The sequence below is a fragment of the Oculina patagonica genome, chromosome 10, assembly GCF_052425735.1.
Source record: "Oculina patagonica isolate OP01 chromosome 10, crgOcupat, whole genome shotgun sequence".
NCBI lineage: Eukaryota > Metazoa > Cnidaria > Anthozoa > Scleractinia > Oculinidae > Oculina > Oculina patagonica.
The window spans coordinates 4,337,436-4,359,592 of NC_135767.1; the positions used below are offsets into that span (position 1 = coordinate 4,337,436).

The 22,157-nt window shown below is 38.9% G+C and overlaps 1 protein-coding gene across 1 annotated transcript in view; it reads left to right on the forward strand.

Moving 5' to 3' along the window:
• The window catches only part of LOC144628273 (protein MON2 homolog), a 29,329-nt gene that overhangs the window by 1,732 nt on the left and 5,440 nt on the right, over positions 1–22,157 (forward strand). Inside the window, exons 3-24 of the mRNA XM_078486344.1 lie at positions 3,309–3,433; positions 4,451–4,582; positions 5,536–5,665; positions 7,153–7,250; positions 7,890–8,015; positions 8,651–8,827; positions 9,817–9,941; positions 10,708–11,007; positions 11,733–11,980; positions 13,375–13,462; positions 14,082–14,418; positions 14,855–14,959; positions 15,221–15,301; positions 15,581–15,654; positions 16,500–16,587; positions 17,153–17,254; positions 17,351–17,461; positions 18,165–18,257; positions 18,925–19,007; positions 19,665–19,827; positions 20,314–20,583; positions 21,009–22,103. Coding sequence (XP_078342470.1) covers positions 3,309–3,433; positions 4,451–4,582; positions 5,536–5,665; positions 7,153–7,250; positions 7,890–8,015; positions 8,651–8,827; positions 9,817–9,941; positions 10,708–11,007; positions 11,733–11,980; positions 13,375–13,462; positions 14,082–14,418; positions 14,855–14,959; positions 15,221–15,301; positions 15,581–15,654; positions 16,500–16,587; positions 17,153–17,254; positions 17,351–17,461; positions 18,165–18,257; positions 18,925–19,007; positions 19,665–19,827; positions 20,314–20,583; positions 21,009–22,103 — 4,151 coding nt within the window. The remainder of the gene's footprint in view (positions 1–3,308; positions 3,434–4,450; positions 4,583–5,535; positions 5,666–7,152; positions 7,251–7,889; positions 8,016–8,650; positions 8,828–9,816; positions 9,942–10,707; positions 11,008–11,732; positions 11,981–13,374; positions 13,463–14,081; positions 14,419–14,854; positions 14,960–15,220; positions 15,302–15,580; positions 15,655–16,499; positions 16,588–17,152; positions 17,255–17,350; positions 17,462–18,164; positions 18,258–18,924; positions 19,008–19,664; positions 19,828–20,313; positions 20,584–21,008; positions 22,104–22,157) is intronic.

The window sequence follows — 22,157 nt, forward strand, 5'->3', positions numbered from 1 at the left end:
GACTTTTTGATTCTAAAGGAAAGATAACGGTCAATCCACAAGCTATAATGAGCGAACTTAAAAACTACTATCAAAATTTATACAGTAGCCGAGATCATGACTTGAATGAGGACTTTTGTTCACATTTTCTTGATAACAACAATATTCCGACTTTAAGTGAACAATCAATGTTGGTATGCGAAGGAAAGCTTTCGCTCGCGGAATGCCATAAAGCTCTACAAAAATTTCCAAACGGTAAAACGCCTGGCAATGATGGCCTTACTGCAGAGTTTTACAAATGTTTTTGGAACTTACTAGGTCAGCAACTTACAGACTCCTTAAACTATTCTTTTGAGAACGGCGAATTATCTAACACACAAAAACAAGCTGTCATTAGGCTTATAGACAAAAAAGACAGGGACAGAAGATATATTAAGAATTGGAGACCCATTTCTCTTTTAAATGTTGATGTTAAAATTGCCTCGAAAGCACTCGCCTTGCGCTTAGAAAAAGTTTTACCAGAGATCATACATCCCGATCAGTATGCTTATGTCAAAGGAAGAACTATATTCGATGCCGTTCGGACAATTGACGATATTATGGAATACACGAAAATCAAACAGCTACCCGGACTAATGGTTGCTTTAGACTTCGAAAAAGCTTTCGATTCATTAAGTTGGCCTTTTTTGTTTAAAGCCTTGAAATCGTTTAACTTTGGTGAGTCCTTCATTAATTGGGTTTCTACACTCTATTCCAACATCTCAAGCTGTGTCATCAACAACGGCTTTGCGACACATATGTTTGAAGTACGCAGGGGTGTTAGACAAGGTGACCCGCTGTCAGCCTATCTTTTTATCGTGGCTCTGGAGATATTGCTTATCAAAATTCGATGCGATAAGAACATAAGAGGAATTATGGTTGAAAATAAAGAAATAAAATTAGCAGCTTTTGCTGATGACTTAACTACATTCTTACAAGGAATCAAGTCCTTTCAACGCCTTTCTAAAGTTCTAGACGGCTTTGGAACCTGCTCAGGTCTGAAACTGAATGCGGAGAAAACCGAAGCTTTATGGTTGGGGAGCAATTACGACAACCCTCCGTATATCGATATAGAGAAAGTTAATAAACCGATTAAGATTCTAGGGGTCTTTTTTACTTACAACTGGCGCAAACGCCAAGAACTAAATTTCGATGCTGTATTGAAATCGATATCGAAAACTTTGAAGGGGTGGAAATGGAGGAACCTCACCTTATATGGGAAAATCCAGGTCGTAAAGTCCTTCGTCATACCTAAATTTATGTTTCGAGCTTCTCTCATCTGCCTCTCTAAAGATATCATAAAACAGGCTAACTCCATTATTTATAAATTTATTTGGAAAGGAACGGATAAAGTCAAACGTCTCGCTATTATCAGCGATTACAAAAACGGTGGTTTAAGAATGCCTCACATTGAATCATTAATCGATACACAGCGCATTATGTGTCTTAAAAAATATTCTCAGGACTTTTCTTCCCCTTGGAAGCACATCCTGTCCTTTTTTCTGAAGGATAACGGGGGCAATTTTCTTTTGCATTGTAATTTTAGCGTTGCTGATTTACCTAGCTATCTTCCAAATTTCTATAAAGAGTGTTTCACAGTCTGGTGCAAACTCTCAACCTTTTCTGTTCCAACTCGCGAACAGGTCCTAGAACAAATATTATGGAACAACCAATTCCTTCGCATTGATGGAAAGCCCGTATTCTGCAAGAAAATATCTTCTAACGGTCTAATATGCCTTGGAGACATATTGACAAAAAACGGAAATCTAAAACCCTGGAATTCTTTTAATGGACTAAATCTCAACGACTACCTTCTAATAATAGGTCTTTATAAATCGCTCCCTTCTGCATGGAAGAAACTCGTTAAAACCAATGATGAAGCTCATGATTCATCTATCTCTCAAAACACTGTCCTTAATTTTAATCTTAATTTGAAGGACGTAACTCTGAGCCTTGACTCAATTACATCCTCAAAATTGTACTGGAAACAGATAGAGACTATTCAGGTCTATCCTTCTGCACGAGTCAAATATACTACTCTATTTTCTACTTACAATTTTGATTGGGATTCGATCTATATGATTCCGCACATTGTCACCCTCGACACCAAAACAAGAACTTTTCAATATAAAGTACTTAATCGAATAATTTTTACCAACAAAACACTGTACAAAATGAGGTTAGTCGACTCGCCTCTTTGCACCTTTTGCAAAACTTCAGATGAATCCCTCGAGCATCTATTATGTAATTGTGAATTTACTATAGCTTTCTGGAAGTCTGTTGTTCTTTGGGTTAAATCTTTACAGATTAACATTGACCTTCTAAACGATTGCGACATCATTTTTGGTTTTGTACAAAAGAGGCCTCACTGGCTGCTTTTAAATCATATAATCATTGCTGGAAAACAGATAATCTACCAAAATCGTTTAAAAAACAATGTACCATTATTGTCTCATCTTATAGCTAAATTACGATATACAGAATCTATTGAACGAGGAATAGCCAAAAAGAACAACAGACTTAACATACATGAAGGGAAGTGGAAGCCGTTGCTTAATGTTTAATGAATTGAAAAATTGCAACTGTACCGCTGGAAAAATTTATTGTAAGTTATTATATTTATTTTTATTTTATTTTATCGTATTTATCTTTTTTTTGTTTTTGTTTTAGTGTGTATAAGTCGTATATTTTTATCTTTCTATAAGAGTGATGTAATGTATTGAAGTAAAACGTTTGTGATGTAGTCAGTAGTGTCAATCGATGTATGTAAGATGTAAAATGAAAATAAAGATTAAAAAAAAAAAAATAAATAAATAAATAAATAAATAAATAAATAAATAAATTCCGAAACTGATCATCAGAACAATATTATCAGATTTCAGTATAATAATTTCACTGTGGGAAAGCGATGGCGTAATGCTTAGTGCACTGGACTCCAGAACAAGCGGTCTGGGTTCAAGTCCTGGCGGTGACTGCCCTGCATTGTGTTCTAGGGCAACATACTTTATTCTCATAGTACCTGTCTCCACCCAGTTGTATAAATGGGTACCAGCAAATTTACTGCTGGGGGTGACCCTGTGATGGATTAGCATCCCATCCAGGGGGGAGAAGAAATACTCCTAATCACTTCATGCTATGGAAACCGGATAATTAAGCTCCAGCCTGATGAGCCACTAGGCTTGAATGCAGACTTACCGGTAGTCTTTACCTTACCGTACCATATTATAATTCATTGTTTTTATTATTGTTTCATTATTCATTGATTTGTTTTTATTATTCAATTTTACCAGTGATTGCTGAAGAGACTGAGATAGTCCAACCTTTCTTGCTCGGCTGTGATACAAAGAGTCTCCGTGTGGTGCAGATTTCACTGACAGCTCTTCAACGGCTCATAACCAATGAGGCTCTATCGGAGGTTTGTTCTCCATACTGTTCTTCCTTTAATTAACCCCTAACAGTGTACAAGTATGTCTCATGCTTGTCAGTTCTTGTACAAATCTGTAAATCTTTTCAATTTCTCTCATCATCAATTTTAGTTGTTCTGTTTGTTAAAGTCTGAGTCTGAGTTCGAGCTTGGTGGCCCATCAGGCTGGAGCTTATCCCGGTTACCATGGCATAAAGCGACTATGTGTACAAGTATTTCTACTCCCTCCTGGTTGTTTATTAAAGACAATTACAATGGCATTGCCCTTGCTAAGGGGAGCATTCTTGAATTTGGCCCAAAAATATAGGTTTCTGCTTGCTGTTTACTTCGGAACAAATTCAAGAATAAGAATGCTCCCTGCCTGCTGGCTAGAGAGAAGCCTTTATTTAAATAGGGTTACTCCATCAGCTTTACAATAAAAACTGTTATCAATAGAGGCCCTAGTAAAAAGTAAAAATTAAAAAGTCGCTAAAAGTCTTACAGTGTACCTAAAATGGAAGTTAAAAGATTAAAATACATAAGAGTACTAAGATATAAGCTAAAATTATGTTACATTTGTATAAAATCGAAAAATTTAAAAATTACATATTATTTTGATAAGAGTTATAAATTTGGCAACCGGAATAATAAAAAGACTTTTTCGCGGCTTCTGTCCGTACTTTAGGCAAATGCAATAAATCAGCCTGCCTTGTTTGTCTTAGTGCTACATCTCTATTAAAAGTAAAATTGTCTATACAGAGAGAAGGAATCAATTGATGATGATGATTATGATTATGATTATGATTATGATTATGATGATGATGATGATGATGGCTATCTGTTTTTATGTTTATAATTAAACAATTCTAAAGACTGACTATTTGCCCATAGGCAATTTGGTGTGGTAGTAACTGTAAATTGTAAATAAAAAAGGTAATTGTTTGCATGTATAATTTACTAGTATGCAATTTGCAGTCTGAGTGAAGGGCTTATCAAATTCATTATTTAAAATGATTGTTCTTTGTACAGTCATCTGCCATAAACCTGGTTAGTTCATTATGGCAACTGATGGAAGGAGGTTTAGAAGAGCTAAGAATCCTGCAGACAATCATTCTTCTCATAACAACATCAAATATTGTTCATGGGGAAAGTCTTGGAAAGGTCAGTTGCTTGTACTTCAGTTGATATAAATATTTCAGGTTAAAACCTGTAAGTTATTAGAGAGATTAAGCTTCAGGTTTGTTTTTCCTGTGGATGGCAAAAAGACAACTTTGGCTGTTTGCCGTTTGTCACTTTTATGTCAAAGCGAGTAATTTTTGTGTTTGGTGTGATAGAGCGGTTTTCAATTGAGTGTCGTAAAACCAAAAGCAAAGTAATTACTCTGGCCAATCACAATGGACACAGACAATCCAGTGAACCAATCAAAACTCGAAGCAAATACATGTAGCTGGCACGAAGCGAGGGAAAACGTGCGCGTGCGAGACACGATTGGTTTTGGTTTGAGTTCTGATTGGCTGAGAAAGTGGCGCGAGATTTCTAAACCAAACACTAAGCGTATAGTAATGCAAAACCAAAGCAACCGCAAATTACTTTTGGCACTCAAGTGAAAACCGCTCTAAGTGAATTATTTTCAACTTTTCTGATGGATTTATTCAATAATTAGAGAAAAAGTAAACAGAATCAGCAGTTAACAACTGCATTGCTGAGGAGGAGGTTGGGTGCCTGAGACATCCAGGAGCTTCCACTATTGGTAGCCAGTTCCATGATGGAGACCGCTCCCATGGCTGGCAAATCCTGGCAACCCAGCCATGCCGGAGCCCCCATGTGAAAGGGATGACAGGCACCCATCACACTGATTAAACAATGAAAAGTGAGAGAGGGAAGGGGGGAACAGCCTTGAAGACATGCTCCCACACAAAACAATACTCACTGTAAAGCGATCACTGTTTGTAATGGCTACCAACTGAGACTGAGATGACTGCCAAGGGAATGCATTTTTGCCATTAGAATGTAAAGCTTTATCTTTCTTTAATGTTATCCTTGTTATAATACATAGTTGCTTTATTACAGCTTCAAAATAGTAATACCTAGTTAACTTCTTTTGCTCTTCAAAGGCTATGGTCTTGTGTTTCAAGTTATACTTCATAAAAGATGCAACAATCTGTACCACTGCTGCAGCAACTGTCAGACAGATGGTGTCTGTGATATTTGAGAGGGTTGTCACAGAGGATAGTCAAGGCTTGGGTAACTAATGAAATTTTTACATACATTTAACTATTTGTATAGGTAATCGCATGATTTCGAGTGCAATTTGGGATAAATCAGCACGTGTAAATTTTTCAAAGGCTAACCAAATTGCACAAGCCCGTAGGGCGAATGCAATTTGTAGTCTTTGAAAAATTTACGAGTGCTGATTTATCCCAAATTGTACGAGAAAAATCATGTGATTACTTGTTAATAATACACATACAAAAATTTCACTTGAAGTGGATGACAAACAAACCGTGTTTATACGTAGCTTACCTTTCCGATTCGTTCAAACATAACGGAGTTGTCGGGCTTTGTAAAATCCAGATACCGCTAGGGAATTTTAAAGCTCTCTGTCATGCATTATCGGGTGCTTTTATCCTTATTCAGTTGTATTGGTTTGGGCTGAAATGTCCAACTTCAATTCACGCTTGTAATCTTTCTTCTTTACGAGCCGTCGCGTTAGAAAATCCACGATTGGTAGCTTTCAGTAGTTTCGTAAAGCCTCTCTTGTGCTGTACAAACGTCCAATTCCTAGTACTTTGGTTTATATACTTATAACTTTCGTTAAATCGGTCAAACTTTTCATGAATTGTGATTTTTGCTCTCTCAAACACTCCGACAACGGCCGCCATTTTGTTTTGGCGCGCTTTTCGACTTTCCTGTCAATCAATTTAATTTCAACTTTCTGCACTCAATTTAACTTTCTGCACTGTTTGGGATTAATTGACGTGCTCTCAGCCAATGAGCATGCAGAAATTTTTGTATGTATATTATTACTAATATAATGTGATTTTGTATCATTCTTAAAATCAGAAAGTTCATTTCCAGCTAGGAGTGTTGAATGGAAAAATATGTGACTTTGCGAGTCGTCAAGACTGAAATCTTTTCTGCAAGCTTAAGACTTTCTTACTTGGGTTTTTGTTCTATTTACATGCAGTAAAACTATTTTGCACTGAGTAGAAAGCCCTTAGCTTACTCTACAAGATGACATAAGTTTGGTTGGCTGTGACGTTATATGACATCAAGGAGTGTGGATGGTATCCACCCTCCCTCCTTGTACGTCTGAGGGTTATCTTCTTTTAGCATAACCACACTGACCGTCTATTGTTAATCGCGCAATCTGATTGGCTGTACAGGTGCCATCTGTTGATCGGTAGATGGCTCTTGAGGTGCACGCTTACTTTTCGCATAATTTTATCAATCAAAACCTTCAATAAATTAATTCTAGCGATATTCTGAGTTTAATAGATAAGTCAGTGGGTTATGCTAAAACATTTAGATGGCTTGCTCAACCTATCGACTTAGCTTCGCCACTCGCCAACTATCAGCCGATAGAAACCTCGAGCTCACCATCTAATTGTTAAGTTGCCTGCTTGCCGGTGTGCAGACATATTGTCAGTATTTCCATGTGAAACAATGGAGATGGGAGACATCTACCACCTGGGTAGGAGCCAGCTCATGTTTGTGTTTCCCTTTTGCAGCTTCTCAGAAAGTTGAGGACACTGCAGGGTCTATCAGACACAAGAACTGTCCTGTTAGTCTTCATCCATGTGCTAGGGATGCTTATCTGCTCTTTCAGGTAAATTCTGTTTTCTATTGTTAACGTTGTACAGTGGAACCTTGGGTAATGGACACCTCAGGTAGAAGGACACATCCCATAAAGTGGGCACTTAGTAACAGTGTGCAAATGAAATCCTCTCCAATAGCCTGGTACTAGTAGATTTTCCTTTTGGTCTAGTGGATTAATTTTTATCCATCACTTGCCTGAGGATGGGCAAGTAACATTTTTGGACTTTTAGTTGGCAGATTAAGTAAGGCCAGCAGCGTGCAAAGAAGTGCATGTCGGATAGCCCTGGGCTCAGTAGTGGATTTTGCGGCCACACTAGTGTATTCTATCCTTCACTTGCCCAACAGGCAAGTGAAAGCTTTTGGGGAAATTTTTTGAGGAAATTTATCAGGCTTATAAGGATTTTCTTCAGGCTAGTAAAAATGACTTTCAGGCTAGTACATCTTGGCTACAGCTTGCCCAAAGTGCAAGCTGGAAAATTGAATTTCTTTGCACCCTGGGCCAGTGATAATAGCCTCCGGGCTAGCAGACAGTGACTCCAAACTTGGCCAAAGGGCATAATCATTGTCCCAGTCAGATACTATTATTAATAACAACTGCACTCCTACACCATCAGAGCTTATCCTGAGCTTATCTGTGTTATTATTTCAGGATCTATGCCAACTCACAAATGGAGAGCAACCTTACTGGTTGATTGGTATCACTGAGATGACGAGAACATTTGGACTGGAACTGCTTGAGAGTGTGCTCAAGGGATACCCCAACATATTTCTTAAAGTATGTTGAATTCTTACTAATTATTTATTTATTTGTTAAACAAGACCTTAAGTAATTGTTCAAACTATTTATTAAATCTCACCCCTACTATCTAGTAATCTTTCACATGAGGGCTGTCAAGACATCAAAATAATACATGTATATTATAATGTTAAGGATTTTTTATTACAAAAAATTAATTGATTCTTTCATAGACACACTGCTTAATTATCACCTTATCAAACTCTTAAATAGCATGTAAACTCTGAAGTTAAAATTACTCAATCAACTGTTTGGTTTTCTGCTGCGGTCAAATAATTATGTTTTAATTACCTTATTACATGACATTTTGGCGACACTTGAATTTAGCGAATTAAGCGATTTTTCATAAATCGCTAAATTAAAATGTTGCTATATCGGGATTTGTATGAAATTTTGGAAAATTAAGTGACTTACGTTCCAAAATTTACGAAAAATCGCTAAATAAAAGTGTTGCTTGTTACGGATTTTTTAAAATCGCTAAATTAACTTGTTGCCAAAATTTCATGTAATAAGGTAGCAACATCTCTAGAAATGAAGTTGGAGGTGTGGTTGTTTAACAGTTGTACATCTAAGTTTCACATTAACATTTTTGTGTATTTTTGTGTGTTTTTCAGCATCCTGAATTCAGCTTTCTCCTGAAGGAAAGAGTCTGTCCACTGATCATCAAGTTGTTCTCTCCAAGCATCAAACATCGTATTAGCTCTGCTCCATTGGAGAAGCCACTTTATCCTGTGGCAGTCAGACTTCTAAGAATTGTCTCTGTCTTGATTGAAAAATTTTATACTCTTTTGGTGAGTTTTTTTTTGCATTTTTTCTTTCATATCTTTTTTCATGGTCTTAAAAAATAACAGCTTACAATTTGTGCATGATTATAATTCATTTAAACTACAACAGTCAGGGGAACAAGTGCCAGTTGATGGCAACATCACTTCTCCGAGAAGTGACTGAGCTTGCAGATTTCGTCCCAGAAGTTACTAAGTAACAAGGCATATTTGTACGTGCAACATCTTTTGGAGTACTTTTTAGCACCCACGCTAGTTTTTGATTCGATGAAATAATTCGGAAATTCTTCAATGAAGATTTGCCTAAACTGGCACTTATTCCCCTGACTGACAAGATTGGAAACTTATTTTTGATAAGCTTCAATAAAAACTGCTTAAAAAATGGTCAACACTAGACCTTTCAGGAAAAGACTTACTACTAAACTGGTGTGCTTACTTGGTTTCAATGGCTAACATCCAGTACTCATGCAGTGAGAATTATTTTTCATTGGCCTAAGCAGTCACTCAATATCATTTTCTCCCTCAGTTTTGGGTCAGTTAGGAGCTCTGGCAAGGTCTCTCATGAATGGTTGACTAGCTGCCTTTTGAGAGAATAAATTATGGAAGAAACAACAGGAGCAATGCCCTTAGCCCCCAAATCAATAGCAACTGCTACACTAGAGGACCAGTAGAATTACAAGCTCACAAGAGCTGATAAACTACTGCAATTTTATTGCCCTTTAGAGGTCTGGGACTTGACCTGGAAAATTATGTACTGCAGGGATGTAGCTAAAAAACACTAAGCCGTCTCATCAACAAGCCCAGCTGGCTTTTCTGGCCTTGGCAGCTCTAAAAGCTCTGTTTTCATGTGAAATTCAGCCAGATTTAAGTTCTCTTTCAGTCAGTAAAATAAGCTGGTAGCCGGCCCTTAGCACATCCCTGGTACTGTTGACTTACATCCCTATACATTTTTACTCATCTTGGTGTTTTACGAGAACTCATTGATAGATGTTTTACAGGTAACTGAGTGTGAGATATTCCTGTCTCTTTTGGTGAAGTTTCTGGAGCCTGATAAACCTCAGTGGCAAAGAGCATTGGCTCTTGAAGTCCTCCATACTCTTACAATCCAGCCTGCCCTACTCAGGTAGTGTTTTAGCTACTTATAGTATTACCTCTTCCTCAAATAAAGAAAAGAAACATTGCTAGTACAGTCAAATCACCTTAATGGAGACCTCTATAAGAAGGACACCTCTTTAAGACGGACACCTGGTGTTGGTCCCATCCCTGCCAATTTTCAGTCATTTATTGTAACTATACTCCCTATAAGACAGACACCTCTCTAAGACTGACTGTATCTTGATCGACCACCACAGTGACACGATGAATATCGAACGTGATTAAAAATTTCGGTTATATATTTTTTTATTTGTTGAGCGAGGGGGGCTAAATTTTCCTTTCTTTAATGGAGGAGACTAGGCGAGTGAAAATTGATCTGGGTGAGTGCAATTTGAAGGTCACTCGCCCAGATGGCGAGTGCTCCGAAATTTTAGTTTCCAACCCTGGTTTCTTCTTCAGTTGGCAAATCATGCTAAAAGTAGCTGGCAGTACCCCTTTAACATTATAAAACCAGTTTCTAGCTATACTGCAGTCGTATAAGGCCTAGCAACATAACGACATGGACATAACAACATAAAGAAAAGTTCAGTTCTTTCCTTATGTCTTTAAGTTCCAACTATGTCGTCATGTTATGTTGTTCACACTGGGGACATAAAACATCAACATGAGGTGTTTTTTTTTTGCATTTGCGTGTCCTTTCCATTATGTCGTTATGTCGCTAGTGTAAACCACACCTAATACATAGTACATTAATGTTGTAAGGGTACTTACTATAGGCTTTGTTTTTGTTTCAGGTCATTTTGTCTGTTTTACGACATGCAAGAGCATTCAACAAGAATCTTCCACGACATGGTGAATGCACTGACAAGCTTCACACAGGGTCTCTTTACCAACCAGTCAACCCACAGCTCGTCACAGAGTGCCGCACACTTACCCAGTGCCAACACAATCCAAACCCCCTCCAGTGCTCCGCCCCCATCAGTCGTGGCGCTGAGTGCAATGGGCGGGGTCACTCCACAGCCCGGGTTCTCATACAGGGGTGCATGGATACCCCTGGCTGTTATGCCTGTTTATGGACAAGCTAAACCTGTTTAGTAAGTTAATCCTGTTAGTTTAGTTATGATTATCATAATACTTGTGTTTCTATTCACCGTTGGCTGGAAGCATGTAGCTTCTTCTTGAAATCAGTGTGCAGTACAGTACATATTAGGTCATGCATTATTGACTACCTGTAGAAAAAATTTGCAAGTGGCATCAGGGGCGACTTCTAAACTACTGCAGTCACTGAAATTTGTTAATTTCTTTTAATAATAATGGTGATGATGATGATGATGATGATGACGACAACGACAACAATGATGATGATGATGATGATGATGATGATGATGATGATGATGATGATGATGATGATGATGATGATGAACAACTTTATTGGGTAGAAGCACAATTACCGGCATCCTGTAGCTATAAATCTACAAAAATTAAAACAAAATTTTAAATTTTGGAATGTCCCTCTTCTAAGTTGTGATTCCCTAGGTCAACCAAAAGGAAATCTTGAGGAAAAACATAACTTCCAACTGTTTTCTGAATTTACCAAAACCATTTTGTAAAATCTTTAAATCAAATTCCTGGTCAGGAAAGGACCATTTTTATAAAATGTTTATTCCTGAGAAGGCAGGCCAAATGGTGACCTTACTACCTGGGTCAGTCCATACTTACATCATGACGTCAAACCAAAGATTTTGTTTGGATGATGAAAAACCAAAGATATTCTTGTCTGGGCATCATACTTAATCAATAACTACATGTTATTTCTCAGTCTGGAACAGTTGGAAAGACCAGAGTGTTCTTCAATCTCTGAGGGCTACACACTGTCCATTGCCTTTGCCTGTTTGCTGGAGATCGTCAAAAGTCTTGACGTACTTGTGCAAGAAAACACTGGCTCATCAAATGCAGGAGAAGTGGTTGGTTGGATTGAACCTGAAGTGCATGGAACAGCCATTGAGACAGGGGTGGGGACAGATACCATAAGAGCTGCCGCTAAAGAAGGTGTTGAAAGTGACAAAGGTAGGCAGGATCCTAATAATAATAACTTTATTTATCCTGGTAGACCGGTCAGTCAATCAAGGAGATTGACTGGTATCAATCGGTGACCAGTATAAAAGCATAAAATTTACAAAGCATAATATTTAAAAGCATAAAAAATTACTAGACTTATTTCATTTGGTTTCTGTTCATGTGATATATCAAACACAAGGGACAGTGTTTTATCGAGAGATATAAAAACACTGAGAAGAGAGTTGTAAATACGACGTGCAGCGGAGTATTTTTGACAAAATTTGAGGTGTTTGGATAGCTGATGAAACACTGTCTTCCATTAGTGTTTGATATATCTTCTCAATCGAAACAAAAACTACGGAGTAAATGGAGAAATAAAATCGTAAAAATCTATGCTAATTAAGACCGGGTATCCAAACCTCCTTCACGGTTATGATTTTCTTTGTTTTAACTTGATGAATTATAAATAAATTTAAGAAATGAATTACAGTCGAAGCTCTCGTAAGCGGACACCCTCGGGACGTGGAAAAACTGTCCATAACTGGACCGAGCTGGCCGCTTACGAGAATGGTTCTTGTAAGCGGCCATTAGAGGTGTAGGGGATAGATGGCCGCTTATGGGAGCTTGCCCTGCTAACAATAACCGGACGAACATAGATGACGACAAAACAAACACTGAAATATGGTACTGTAATTACTTTAAAATCATTGTAAAGAAACGGCGATGTGAAGTTGATTGATAAACACAAGATGCAGAGGTTGTTAATAGGATTTTTGGGGTGTCCGCTTACAGGAGCTTAAAAACAAAGAAAAAGACTAAGTCGTAATCTCTGAAAGTGTCCGCGGCCACTTACGGGAATGTCCACTTACGAGAATGTAAAAATACAGAGCTTGTATGGGAGTTAAAACGGGGTTTCAAACAAGGCGGCCGTAAGTGGAGCTGTTCGCTTACGAGAGTGTCCGTTAAGAGAGCTTCGAGTGTATTATAAGAAGATGAAAAACCTAGGTCTCTGAGTGAGCTTCATTGCTCTACTTATTAAAGTTAACTATTTGGTCAGATTTTCTTTCAAAACTAATGCAGTAACTGAAACAAGCGTCTACTATCCACATGCATTTATATAAAAAAAATGATGACAACTATTAAAAAGCTGTACAAAAACTATATTCTTTTGAATAACATTAAAAACTTGTGTAAAAACGTGATTTGCCGACGTTATAAAAATATGTTTAATAAATAAGACATTTCAGTCAGTTTTACTGTCCTTCTTCAGGTAGTTGCAAAATGGCAGACTGTTTCACAAGTTTTTAATTTTATTCAATTATTTAACCATGAAAGGTTTGAAAAGTTTCATACAAGCTATTATCCACAAGAATTTTTTTAACTACATGTATTGTTATTTGCAGGAGCAAGCACACCAGACTTATTTCAGGAGATGGTGTCAGCTTCATGGTGTGGAGTTTTGGCCTCACTATCTTTACTTTTAGAAGCAAGGTATGTTACATAGGAATTGGTTACAAATTAGTTGTGCATGCATGACAAGAAAGAATTACCTCTGTCAGACTGCTTTCTTTCTCGTAATAACTGTCACTTGCACTGATAAGCGATAATAAATGTCCCTCTCACCCCTCCCTTAGCACATCCAGGGGGAGTAGCAGTAATCCTAGTCAACGACTTTTGGTTTGAGTTATCGGGAGTTGAAAAATCAAGGGTACAAGAAATTGGGATTCCACTATACAGGAGCTGTGTTCTAATAAACAATATTATTATAATATGAACCTGGCTTTTCTATGGGTGAATAGTCAGTGAGGAGTAGCTGAGTTGACTATCGCTCATAGAAAACCAGGGCAAGTAGTCTTATTGTTTTGGTAGAAACTCTCAAGCAATGCAGTCAAAAACCCACAATATTAATTACTTTTGAGCCAAAAATCAAAAGAAATAATTGTCCCTTCAAAAAGCAACGTGCACAAATCATGTTCTATGGGTGGATAAAAAAAAACAATTTGAGATCGCAGCAATCAGATTTGCAGATATTCAAAAGAGCTGGGTCAGTTTCTACTAATGAGCTGCAAAGAATTTTCCTTGATATATTACACATTTGTTTATTTTGCAGCAATGATGAAACTGCCACCGAAACCATACTCAAATCCTACCAGCTGTATTCAAACGTTTGTGGTATCCTAAATCTCACCACTCCAAGAGATGCTTTTATTACGTCGCTTTGCAAGGCAGCGCTACCCCCACACTACACCCTGACGGTACTTAATCCACACTCCGGTACCGCACAGGTCTCTTATGTTAAGATGCCAATGAGTGGATCTCAGGCCCTTTCAGAATCACAAGGAGGAGATCACAGGGGCCTGGGTAGATCACTGTCTGGCTCAGGGGACACTGGGTCTGGTGCTGTTGTCACAGGGGTCCCACTTGGTTCCAGTCATGGTCCTGTGTCTGTAAGTGGTTATTTTTCAGTTCTGTGTTATTCTCCAAGTAACAATATTTGCTATGCCAATGGAAACTTCAAACCTTTTCAATGCTGAATGCTGTTAAATTAAACAACCATGCATGTGTTTCTTATTAATTTTGATCACAAGACGAGGCTTTAGAAGTATAAATTTTAAAGAAATGTGCAGAAGGAGCAACAAATTCACTGCATTATCAATCTATCCAAATCATTTTGGTTTTTGGTATGATAATTTGCAGTCTTATTATGCAAAAAAATATGGTTCTGCCTTGCAATGACTAATGTTGCTTTGTGTTTAGTGCATTGATTTATACAATCCATGGCAGCTTGTCAAACTACTCTGAAATTCGAGATTAAATAAAGTTGATGATGATGATGATGATGATGATGATGATGAGGCACTCACAATGTTTGTTTATTTTCAGCTGACAGCAAAGAACATCCAGTGTATGCGCTCATTGCTGAGCCTGGCACACTGCCATGGAGGAATTCTGGGTACAGCCTGGCACATGGTTCTCACCACACTACAGGTTAGCTTTTGATCAATGATAACTTTCTCCCTGGATGGTCCTTTTAGAAATCAAACAGACAAAGTGCCCAGTAAACAAGCTTTCATCAAAGATTTGCCCTATCTGGCAGCTTTTTCTAAATTTCAATCAATCTGTCTGGATTCAGGTCTAACCAGAGTAAGTTAGAGACCGAGCAATAATTGTAGTACAAGTACCTCACCATATTAAATGTGGGGTCCCTCTCCCTGCTAGCTACTCAACCCTTCTATCTTATCTCAACAGCATCTGACATGGATACTGGGACTCAAGCCATCTGCAGGAGGCACGCTGAAAGCCATGCCAGCCAGTGAGGCTCCTAACTTGGTAAGAAAATCCACATTATTTTTTCTCAGAAACAAAGTGCTAACCAGCCAAAAAAATTACAAGGGAATGTTTTACTACTAAATTAAAAGGCACATGCAAAAATTCAAGCATTTTTGAAGGAAAAAAATTTTCACCCAAAAAAAGTCACTTAGCTTAGTCTTGCACCAAGCTATTCAGTTATGAAAAATGACTTGATGCAGTCCTTTGACTGTGAGCCAGGCCTATAAAACTATGCCATGATATTGTAGCATTGTTACAGAATATTTTTTTCTGTTCTAGGTCATTACCCAAGCAATGATGGCTGAACTGCCTGTACTAGCTGCAATCTTATCAAGGCTTTTCGAAACATCCAAGTGAGTCTCCTAGCTTCTATTTAACTGAACCTGCACTGGGCAATTATTTTTTTATGCCCATTTTAGTCTTTCAAAATTTTATCAAAGAGGAAAAAGGAAAATATTCAATATAAAATGTACTGAGGTGGAGTCAAACCCGGGTTGTCTGGCTCAAGAGCAAGTGTGATCACTACTGAGCCACCAGGGAGCTGGTTCCCAGATTTCATAAATTTTAACTAGATATCGTGTTACCCTTACAAATATAAAAAGCTAACCATAAGCAGGCTAACCAAAGTTCATAGTAGGTTAACCGAAGTGAATAGAGGGCTTACCAAAATGCATAGACAGCTAACTGAAGTGAATAGAAGGCTAACCGGAGTGCATAGTAGGCTAACCTGTTACTAGTTGACAGTCAATGTAAGTGGCGTGCCACCTTGAAATGGGGGTAAAAAAAATTGCCCGCACCGGGGTCATTGTGTTGTGTTTTTGGGCAAGACACTTTGCTCTCACAGTGCCTCTCTCCACCCAGGTGTATAAATGGGTACCAGCGAATTTAATACCCTGTAATGGACTAGCATTCTATCCGGGGGGGGGAAGGGGTGTAGAAACGCTCCTAGTCACTTCATGCTACTGAAGCCTGATGGTCTACTAGGCTTGAAAAGAACTTTGCCTTTATTCTTACCACCTTGTAGGTGATAAGCTGGATTTTAAATCCTCTATGTGACCCAATTAGTAGCCAATCAGTCTTCAAAATTATCTTGAGGATTACTCGAAATGTTAATGACATTTAATTCTAGTGACCAAACATGCGGTAGTTGATCGAATGTCTGTAAAGGAGACTAAAGATGCAAATTTTTATTTTTCAGGTATCTGGATGATGTCGCTCTTCACCATCTTGTAGATGCACTTTGCAGATTATCCACCACATCTATGGAACAAGCACAGACCAACAAGGTAACAAAGACATTGCCAATTCTGCTGATGTTTCATCTAATCCAATTCTCAATTTTTTTGTACAGCTGACAGTTTTGATTAGTTTTTTGTTATTTTTTTGGACAACTTTTCGAAAGGTTCTACTTCACTTGGCTAGACAAATTCAGAGTCATGAAATTTAAAGGCTTCTTTTCTCTTAAATGTTTTTCAAGTTTTTTTGCCACCAAATTACAAAACAGCTAGCTTTTAGGCAAAAGTCCTTTTACATGGAGGTTGTGTCGTATGAAAGCCTTTTGTATAACATCAAGAAAACGCGCTTTTCTTTTGCTCATCTGGTGACACTAAAATTAGACTTCGGTACCCTAACAAAGACATGGTGAATATTTTTAAAGAGGATTTATAAGCTTTTCAGTCCTCTCTGATTACCACACGGTACTTTACGATAATATCAGACCTATAGAAGACGCTGCAGAGATTTTATAGGTCTCTTAGTTGATCTGTCAGGCAGATTACTTTACTTCCATGTTGTCTTTTATATTTCAACTCCAGAATGATTGATTGTCCTTCATCATTTTTCATTTATTAGGAACCCTCTCTCTTCGCTGTGGCTAAGCTGTTAGAAACCGGTTTAAATAACCTACACCGCGCACGCGTCTTGTGGAAACCGCTGACTGCACATCTTTTGGAGGTAAGTTCTGCCATAGTCAAAACGCTAGTTTCGATACTCACGGAAAAAAAAAACGGTTTTTATATCATACAATCGTGTATCTGTTTGTTTTTCTAGGTATGCCAGCACTCTCACGCTAAAATGCGTGAGTGGGGAGCTGAGGCTGTGACGTCACTAGTCCGTTCAGCTCTGACGCATGACCATGATCCTCCTTTGAAACAAGACCTGGTAAGTCACGTGTTAATAAGAACTGGTTTCCACGTGACCCATCCTCCCCCAGGAGGGGAAGGTGGGGAGAGAATACTTTGCAAAATTTCACAAGCATTAAATATTTTGCAAAAAAAGTATTTTGGAATAAGAACGTAATGTAGAAAGACATTTGCTGAGGGTGTTTGTGATAGGACCAAACTTGTGACTCACATTTTCAAGTTTTCCTGCCATTTGTTGAGTATTCTTCTTTAAAAACAGACTATTATTGTTTCATTTCCTGTGATCTAGGCAGGCTTTTAGCCAGGTGGGAGTCCATGAGTCTTAAGGCAGTAACATTTCAGAGAAAATTAATATGAATAACTATATACAGAGGGTTTTGTAGCTAATTTAGAAATCTTTAGATACCTTTGCACTTATAACTGCGGAAAAACACCTTGCATGCTCCTCAGGCCTTCCTATGGGGACAAAGTCAGGCTTTATAAAAATTTTGGACTCTCACTTTCTAAATCCTGGCTAAAAGCCTGGATCTAGGTATATGTTTGAGCTTTTCGAAATCAAATTAAGAAATAGATTCCATTTTGCCGTTGTCTGTTCAGTTAAAGCCGCACACAGACACATCAAAATGTGGTAAGAACAGAAAGATTTACTCATATCAATGTTTTAAGTCTCTGACTTTAAAATCCCTAAAAAATAATCATAAATGTTCTTTTTTTCCCCATAGCAATTACAGTCCATGATTCTGAGTCCTCTCCAAGAAATGTCAAATGTCAGTTTTTCAGACATTCGCTACAAGCAATTAGAATGTGTTCTTCAGGTAGGAATGATATATTTCGATGTTTAAATTTTAGTCTCTTGTATTTCTCTTTGTTATTACTCGTACCTTATACATTTCAACCCTAGACTGCAAAGGAGACATTTCCTTTCCAAACGCGAAAAGAGAACAAAAAACTTTGTCCCTTTTCGCACCCAAGCTTTCGTGCACCTTCCTCGTTCTGGGAAAGGTTATATAATACATGCAGGCCATAATACATCAGGCCATATCAATCCTCGAAATAAGAACTTCCCAATAACTAAACTTTCGTTAGGTCTCGCAAATTCTCGACAACTCTCGTCAACTCTCGCCAACTCTCGTCACTGCTCTCGCCAACTCTCGTCACCTTTTGCCAACTCTCGTCAGCTCTTGTCAACTCTCGTCAGCTCTCGTCAACTCTCGTCAGCTCTCGTTAACTCTCGTCAACTCTCGTCAGCTCTTGTCAACTCTCGTCAACTCTCGTCAGCTCTCGTCGACTCTCGTCAGCTCTCGTTAACTCTCGTCAACTCTCGTCAGCTCTCGTCAGCTCTTGCCAACTCTCGTCAAATCTCTTTGACACTTGTTCACCGTTTGTGCCGGCGTTTAGGTGAAACTTCTGGAAATAAGTAAGAAAAACTAATTTTAATTAGTTTATAATAAAGAAATATAAAGATCTCTATTTCTTTTTCAGATTCTTCACTCTACCGGTCAAAACCTTGGTCAAGGATGGCTCTGTGTGCTGGGAGTAATCGGCGCGGCTACCAATCAACAAGGGTGAGATATCTGGTCGTATTTCATGGCCTTCCGTCTTGATAACAGATAACAATTCATGTGTTGGAAGATAATCTTGATCAGCAACTGACATTTAAAGGATTAGATCGTGTAAAACATGTTTTGTCGTTTGTGAATCTTGCCTCCAGTTTGACAAATTTACATATTTTGTAGGAAAAAAACTTATAAAATGTACATTGTATGTACATTTCGCCGATAAAAAATATATTGAAAATAATAAGGTTAAAAGCTGTTAAAAATATGACTTAACGTTTTTGATCAATACTCGGATCATCATCAGAGTGAAAAACTGCATTGAGCTGGGTGTTTTTATAGTTAAGGCTTTTATCCGTTACGTAATGCCCGTTCCCATGGGGAACAAGGTTAGGTCAAATGATTGGACTAGTTTGTTAAGTAAAGTTCTGGATGAAACGTGCAATGTAAAACGCTTCTTTTATTCTCCTATTCATCCATGAATAAACGGTGGTTAGAACGTCCCACGAGAACTTAAGTCATATTTTTAATAGCTTTTAACATTATTTTAATATAAAATGTACATTGTGAGGTTTCTTTTCTAGTCTCATTGGAATTCGTTTTATACAGCATTTTCTTTTAACATCACATTTTAATGTCGTTTTTTTTTCTTTCACTTCATTTCAGCGAGGGTCTTATTCGCGTGGCATTCCAAAGCTTACAGCTTGTGGTGACGGATTTCCTTCCCTTGATGCCTTGCACGTGTATCAAGGTCGTGGTTGACGTGGCGGGAAAATTTGGCCTGCAGCCACAAGAGCTGAACATTAGCTTGACAGCCATTGGTCTGTTGGTAGGTTAATACAGTTTTACAGTGCTATTGTTAGTGAAGGGAGGCGCGGTGGCCTAATGGTTAGCGCGCCGGACTCCGGATCAAACGGTCCAGGTTTGAGCCCAGGCCGGTGTCACTGTGTTGTGTTCTTGGGCAAAACGCTTTACTCTCACTGTGCCTCTCTCCGCCCAGGTGCATAAATGGGTACCGGCGAAATAATGCTGGGGGGTACCCTGCGATGGACTAGCATCCCATCCAGGGGGGAGAGGAAATATTCCTAGCCGCTTAATGCTACAGAAACCGGGATACTGAGCCCCGGCAGTATGGGCCGCATGGCTCGGGGATTCCCTTATTATTATTATTGTAAGTGAACACAGTGCTTACCTTATGATCACCCCGTTTATACGGCCTCCCCCTCTGCCCCCTCGCCCCCTTCCTCGTTATTACGGCCACTTGATTTTGTTCTTCAAAACATAGTGACACACTTCTTAAACTTCGTTGTTTCAGTGGAATATTTCCGATTTTCTCTCACAACACCGAGACACGATTCGCACCGAGCTAGAAAAAGCTGAGAGTGGCGCTACTGACAATACCAAGTACGACAGACCCGTCCCCCCATCCGACCGACAGTGGATGTGTCTGTACTCCAAACTTGGCGAGCTGTGCGTTGATCCTCGGCCACCAGTCAGGAAAAGCGCGGGACAGACGCTGTTCTCGACCATTAGTGCGCATGGCTCGTTACTGGAGAATGTCACGTGGTACACAGTCCTTTGGCGGGTAAATATCTCCCTGATGAAATGCCCTTGTAAAAAGTTCAAAGTTCAGTTTTTGCTAGAGTAGTGTCAAACACCTCCTGACACTACCATAGAGCAACCTGTTTTACCTATCGTTCGTACAAAAACGGCGAAAAATTTTAACCATTTCAGCGTTTTATTTGCAAAACGAGTCAGGAATTTTGTAATCGTGGTTCGCTGCACTTTTATATCGACATATTGTCAGAATCCAATAGTTTATAATTCGTTTTAGATATTGTAGATTGAATATTTTAAGGCTGGATGAAAAAGGTTGCTACGGATTGGGCTTTCGGAATTTAATTTCTAAGAGGATTTGTTCATTACACTGTTTTTTTTTTGTAAGCATGGCAGGCTGAAAACATGGTCGATGAGGTATTAATTTTGATTATTTTCCTTATATCACAACAGGTGCTGTTCCCGCTACTGGAACAAGTCAAGACAATGTCCACCTCAGCAGCTGATGTCCCGCCACCAAGCGACGCCGTCAACGCAAAGGGTAAAATCCTCATTCACCATTCACGTGATACAGCTGAAAAACAATGGGCGGAAACACGTGTTCTGACCTTGAGTGGCGTGGCGCGCGTGTTCAACAACCGGCGCCAAATTTTGGCGGGACTTGATGAGTTCCCACGCGCGTGGGCGCTTCTTTTGGAGTTCGTCGAGTCTGCGGCGCTGAGCAAATCCGCTGAAGTTGCATTGGCGGCTCTTAAAAGCTTTCAGGACATCGTTCAAGATTCGAGTGAAAGTCAAGATAGCATAGGTGCAAATTCCAGCCCGGGAGAAAACGGAAGAGAGAAAAAAGCAGCTAAAAGTGCTGCTAGACTTAAAGTAAAGCCTAAATTTTGCCAGGCAGCGGACGAAGATTTGAATCTATGGACGAATGCTTGGCGCGTCTGGTATAACATCGGTACAACAAGTATGTCCGAGGCACACATTGTCAGAACAAGACGAGATTCCTCAGGCAAACTCACAACAACTAAAACTTATCCTGCACAGGCGTTTCTTGCAGCCCTCGTGCAAATTTTTCCTTCTCTTTTCATGAGAATATACGGCCGTTTCGGCTTAGCAGATTTGCAGAAACTTGTCAGAATTCTACAAACTTCTGTCACAATTCCTGTCCCAGTTGATCAATCACCGTTTTTAGTACCATCATTCCAAGATACTGTGCTAACACCCTTACAGCACGCTATTCTGGACGCTATTGAGATTTTACGCGAGCCTCTACCGAATGCCTCCGGGTCAGTGCTTCACGTCTCGAAACAACCAATGTATCCGACACTATTTTCACTGCTTCTTCAGTTCTTTGATTGTGCTACAGAGCCTCCACGCGTTGATGAGTTATCTGATGGAGATAGTGCTTCTAGAAGGAAAAAAAAAGAATGGATTATTTTGTCGCTTACTCCTTTCTCGGAGAAATGTCTGGAGATGGTAATGGCGTTGTATAATGAGTGTTTCTCACAGCCAGCCGTGATGGAAGAGAAGGTGTTGGAGAAGATTATTAAGGTATGAAAATTGATCAGCTTCAATCTTCTCCTTTTGTTGTGAGAATAAGGAAAA